The 6,495-nt window shown below is 30.1% G+C and overlaps 1 protein-coding gene across 1 annotated transcript in view; it reads right to left on the reverse strand.

Moving 5' to 3' along the window:
- LOC106478785 (sentrin-specific protease 1-like) overlaps nt 1-6,495 on the reverse strand; it is a 55,645-nt gene that overhangs the window by 33,752 nt on the left and 15,398 nt on the right. The window contains exon 3 of the mRNA XM_013939353.2: nt 2,552-2,739. Within this exon, the coding sequence (XP_013794807.1) occupies nt 2,552-2,739 (188 nt within the window). The remainder of the gene's footprint in view (nt 1-2,551; nt 2,740-6,495) is intronic.

Genomic DNA, 6,495 nt, shown 5'->3' on the forward strand with positions numbered 1-6,495 from the left:
TACAAGACAATCTGTCACCAAAGTACACCAATATAGATATATATATATATAAATTAACAGTGATCTCATCAACACCTTACATGGCATATCAGAATGTAGAGATGCAAGTAGGAACTTCAGCTGAGCCATATAAGCTTGCAGCATTTTCCTTTATGTGGATAAGGAACTTCTAATGAACTTGTAATGTTTTCTATATATTCAAAAATTGTGGTGACCTTCATGAATGCCATACATTATTTTAAGAGTCCCATTTTGGTTGCATTACTTTTATATTTTGTACTAATATATTAATGATTTCTTTATAATACTTCTTAGGATTATTTTGAAAAATAATTAGAAAAAACAACTTAAGTTTGTTTAGTTAGAACCAGTATTTTGTTCTTGAAATTTCCATTTACTTTCATCTATTTTTGTGTCTGAAGTGACCATTACAAAATTTTTTGGTGAATAACATGTTAACTCTATGGATATGGGTGAGTTTAAGAGTGTGTCACAACCTTTTTACCGAGTTATGTTCAAAGTATAATTAAATAACTTTATTATCAATGTATGTTAATAATCTTAGGATCAATACCTAGTTTATTATTCAACTTTTTACATTATTTATATTTTAATTTTTAATTTCTACAGGAAAAATTGACATTTTCAATCTGTACCTCTGTGTCAGAGGAAGTGGTGTGGTAATGACTTCTTATTTATAGAATTTTTTTTTTTTTATAAGGGCTTTAGATTGCTCAACCAATTAGAAACACATATTATAGATACTTACAAGACAGAATATAAGGTTTAAACCTATCTTCTAGCTTGACTTAGGTATCACTATATTTGTTTAACCCACATAACATGCCATTCACATATCCTCTGTCTTTTCAGAAATGTCTATAATTCTCTTTCACATTGCTATTGGAGATGTTTATAACCAATATAAAGAGCATATTCTGTACTAAATAAATCAGAGAATTGTCTGTTTTGTTTTAGGTGTCAGTTCACAAGGAAAGCTTGATGTGTTTAGAATAAAGATGATGCTCTGAGTAGTAAAGGAATTTTTTTTTACCTATTTATAGATTAGTTAGAAAACCAGGTAACTTATACTAGTTTTGGGACATCCTATTCTAGTGCCTAATATATATTTTTTTGTGTTCTGAGATGCATATTTGAAAGATACATGAACAACCACCAGAGTGAGGAAAGCACAGGCTTACTAAACAACAAAAGGCTCAAAGCTAGAGAGTATGTGCTACATTTCGTGTTTTATGTATAATTTTATATTTATTGATATATATCTTTAACAAAACTAACTAAAATGTAAACAAAAAAAAAATGTTTTGGGGCACTTCTCTATGAACACACATAAGCAGTTTGACATAACCAGATACTCTATTTACCCTAAGCTCTCTGCTCTTGTTGCAGGTGATACATTGTTTGTCATACAACTGAAGATGGTTTACTACAATAAAACTAAAAGAAGCAGACATGAAAAGACTAGAAAACTAAGGCTATTCCAAAAAGTAATTGCAACTGTCTGTTACAATCTGATGTTATTCTAGAAAAACAATTTTTGATGTTATTTCACTTTACAGTTTTTCATTTTACTGCACTTTGATGAATTTACTACAGTTTGTGTTAAGGTAGATAAAATAAGAGATAAAGTATATAGTTTCTTAAAAAAAAAAAACTTTTGATGTTCATTCAGGTGGTTCTAGATGTTATACAAATGAAATATAAAACCTATAAGATAAGTATTTTTATTTTTAACACAAAAATCACCTTTCACTGACTAAGTAAAGATTTTGTAAATTAACAGACAAGCCTTTATAAAAGATACTTGATTAAAATAATCTGATTTTTTGTGTACAATAGACTCATAATGTTTACTAAAAGCATGCCAAACTTCATGAAGATAAGAAGTACATTTAGAGTTATAGTATTCATATTTTCATGATGGTTACAAGGTTGGTCTAAATGACAAGAGCCCACACACAGGGAGTTAACAGCCCCGAATTGAAAGCAGATGAATAGCTTATGTTTATGGTATTTAAAAAAGTTTAATATTAAGTTACTCCTATTTATTCATATCTTAATACATCCTTCAAATAATTTACAGATTAATGTTAACTAAACAACTACTTCATTAAATATTGTTTTATGAAAAAAAAATCAAGCTTGTGAGTAGCTCTCCCTGTTGAAGAGACTATACTATTCAATGACATCTTCATTAAAGATAGTATTCTTTCTCTCAGATATACAGACAAAGAAACAACTATAAACCAAGAAACAAATACACAACCTTAATTTTATCCAGCAAAAGATTTTCTTTTATAAAAATGTGTCAGAATATAATGAAAATTCTCAACAACTCATTTGATACTACCAGAAAAAGCATAAAAGCTTAATCTTGACTGGTTGAAATGAATGTATATGCATGCTATACATGGAGGCAAAATTTGTAAAATATATAAATGTGTAAATGTCAGATTTTAAAACTAGCAATATTAATTTATGTATTAGATAAAAGAAAATTATGATATATGAAAACACATTAAATACATACCTGTGAGGGCTGATTTCTTTTCACAGCATCACTGAAATCAGTTAATGGCATGTCTTCCTCTATGGTTTCAGTGTGATCAGAAGTGCTAAAAATATTTATGATGCTGTTTATGAAGTAATTTCTAGAAGCTGTCTCTACCATCCATGTAACCCAATCAGCAAAATGTTGTCCAACAGATGTCTGATTTGCTTTTGAAATAACAAAAAAAAAAAAAATGAATTTCATCAACTGGATATAGAACTCAAATATATATATATATATATAGTTAATATGATAATCATTAATAAACAAAAAGAAACTTAAAACAGGAAATACAAAATGATGTAATTTTTAAAATATAAATTGAAATAAATGTTTTTATTCATTTGTTTCATATATTTGGACAATTCAATACATATACCATAAGTAAAAAAGTTAAAAATTTGAAAAGCAAACCTGAGAAATAAGACAAATTATGAATTTGCTTACAAAGTAAGATACAGGGATTTAAAAAAAATCTATTATAATACTTACATTTATGTTTCCTCTATTTAAACAAAAAAGGATAAATAATTTGGATTTTGTGAAATTGCAATATAATTTTGGATTTCCCAAATTTAAGTAGATTAGTAACTTTAAACTCAACAAAAACACTTACTGAGACTTAAAGCTAGGTTTTAAACTTCTTTTACCATAAACATATACTTCAACAGTGAAATTAAAATTGGTATATCCTTATTCATCTCTGAAGCTTTAAATAAAATTATGCCCCTTCCCTTTAATTCAAACTTACTTATCTTTCTGACTCTCCCAATACTACAAAGCTAAAGGTACTGTCAGTCATCTATATATATCACATATTTGTCCTTTCATTCATTAATTCTTTGCCAAAGATAAATAAAAATTGCATTTCTTCGTTTACTTCCAGACATGGTGTATTCATATTCAGTATTTTTTTGAATGCATTGGAATACAGCTTTGGGTGTATTTATACTTGTATTCATATACTTTGGTAGGGAAAATTAAAGTATTCATATTCGTATTTGTATACAATGGCGTAGAATACGTATTTACTGAATGATTTAGTGAATACTTAATATTATAAGATTAAATGTCAACTTTTGTACTTGTCAAATATCTAGACTGTCATTGTTACATCTCCTGCACATTAAATCAGGTCAGTACTCTCCAACCACCTTAAAAGTTATTGTATTAAATGGTTATTCATCCAGTCAAGTCACTTGAGAGAATTTGAGATGGCTACTAAACTGCCTTCTGTGGTACATGAACTCTTCATACTTCCTACTGCTAGATCTGGTAACATCAAGGCAAAGTGTAAATATTGTGAGCAGATTACTTCTACTTCAAGAAAAATCACTTCTAACCTGCTGACACAGGTAAGCCGTTTTATTATTTTTGTTAATATGAACTATATTATATGTAAATTATACAATATAATATAGATGAATTTCTCATGCATGTTAAACTATATGTTTTATTATTTTCATTTATTTAGTATTATATGTTTTTATTTTTATTATAAACTATATTCTATATTATATAACTGAGATACTTATTATGATATATGTTTTATTATTTTTATCATTATAAATTATATTCTATAGTTAAACTAAATTTCTCATGTTTTGAACTACATTCATCAATTTTATTGTTTATTTTATGTTTTTTATTGTTTTTTATTATAAACTATATTCTATGTTTGTTAGTATTTTACCTGTAAACTATATTCTATGTTATATAACTGAGATACGTTTTTGTATTCCTAGCACATCATGAGGCAGAGCTACAGCAGTCTACATCTGGCTCTGGTATTTCCACCCAGGTGCAGCAGCCTACAATAGCAGAATACTGTACAGAATCAACTAAACAGAAGTCTACACACCCTCATCAATTTTATTGCTGGTACACTAAAACCCTTATCAGTGGTGGAATCAAAAGATTTTCAAGATCTAATAGCAGCTTTGAATTCTCAGTATATTCTTCCCAGTCACAAGCATCTATCCATAATGTTAATCAGGAGCAGGTTTGATAAATTCCAACAAAAAGTCATCTCTCTACTGCAATTTCTACCCAACATCAATGTCACTGTGGATATCTGGAGTAGCAGACAAATGCACAGCTTTCTTGGAATCACTGGTCATTTTATATTTGACTGGAAAATGCAAACAGTAATGCTGGCATGTCAGCATTACAAGGGGCATCACACATCTGATAACATTGCAGCTCAATATAATGAAATAATAAATCTGTTTAACATCAACAACAAGGTGTCATGTGACATCTGATAATGCATCCAACATGATCAAGGCTTTCTGCTTGCCTGGGTTTGAACCACAAACACTCCCTAGCGTGAGAGATTGTGATAGCTCATCTACAGATAGTGACTGAGAACATGAAATTTTGAATAAATCTAAATCAGCAGAATATTTATCTGAATTTCTTTCTGAACATGACCCCTGCTTTTCCCACATGCTACAGCTTGTGGTCAGGGATAGCATGAAAGAAACTGGACCATTGCTAAGAGTAATTTCCAAAGCATCAGCCATTGTGTCCTACATTCAAAAATCAACTCAAGCAACTGATCTATTTGAGGGAGAGGCCAGAGTTCAGTGGGTAACACCAACATGATGGAACTCAGAAATTAAGACAATTAAGTTTTTACTAAAGATTCCTCAGAAGAAGTTGGATAATCTAGATACTGGTACATTGAAACTTCCTTTTCATGATCAAATTGTGCTTACAGATTTGGTGACAATACAGACACCTTTTGTAAAGGCAACAGATTTCCCCTAATTGTTACCTCCAGTTATGTAGTGTCATGTGTTTATGGGCTGATGATTGAGATTGACAGCTTGCAGTCCAGATATAATTTCAATCTTGTCTCTACCATGAAGAAATCTGTTCATGCCTGGCTGACTCAGTATTAAGAATTAAATGACTTCTGGTTGGCTGTGGCATTAGACCCCAGATTTAAACTTTGACTGATGTTTCACTAGACCTATGGTCTATGAATCCAATCGAATGCTCCTGCAGCAACAAGTCAAGAAAGTTTCCTCAACAAGTAATCCTACAACTATGGAACCAAAAGTGAACTGTAAATCCTGTCCCCTTGCATAAGAAGTGAGCTCTTTAGTTTCTTTGCTGCTTCCAAGAAACCAGCCACCTCATCTTCAGAGGATACAGAGATCAACACCTATCTTGATGGTCCTTGGATTCCTGAAGAAAGAAACCCTCTAGATTATTGGAAGATCCATTAGAAAAACTTTCCTACCCTATCTCTACTAGCCAAATTCTACCTGAGTGTTCCATGTGAACAAATTCATTTGTGTATGTGAATTGCTTGGGTACTTAAAGTACACAAGAGAATGATTGCACCAGTGATCAAAGCATCGTACCTGTTCTAAAAACAAATCATTCTTACTGTAAAAGTTGTAACTTGTAATAAAATAATACTTAATCAGTAAGTAAACTCAGAACGAAAGTTTACATTTTCAAAACAATTTTCTTCCCCGACAGTACTTCAAGTAGACAGATATTGTTTCTGTATTCCCTAGGTAAAGTATATTATATTACTTTTCTTTTGTTACCTTTGCTAAGAATATTTATTATCCTAATTATTGTATCTAATTTCATTACTTTTATTTTAGTTTACTGTTATAAATTTATTATTAAAGTTAACATTTTCTTAATTCTTTCAGCATGGGCTCGGTCCCTGGGACCGACCTTGTAACCATTTTGTGCTTCTTATAGTTTCCATGCTATAACTTTTAAATTAGTAAGTGACTGTTAATGAAATTTGACACATTCTCAGTAAACATTACAATGCTTTCATACACAAAATATCAATTTTTTTTATTAAGTCTTAAAGTTTGTAATGCAATGTTTTTCTCATGCCTTTTTTTTCTTTTCGTATGTTGCCTTTCTAACATGCAAAGTAATTTTCA

Source organism: Limulus polyphemus, unplaced genomic scaffold (assembly GCF_000517525.1).
Source record: "Limulus polyphemus unplaced genomic scaffold, Limulus_polyphemus-2.1.2 Scaffold249, whole genome shotgun sequence".
Lineage (NCBI taxonomy): Eukaryota > Metazoa > Arthropoda > Merostomata > Xiphosura > Limulidae > Limulus > Limulus polyphemus.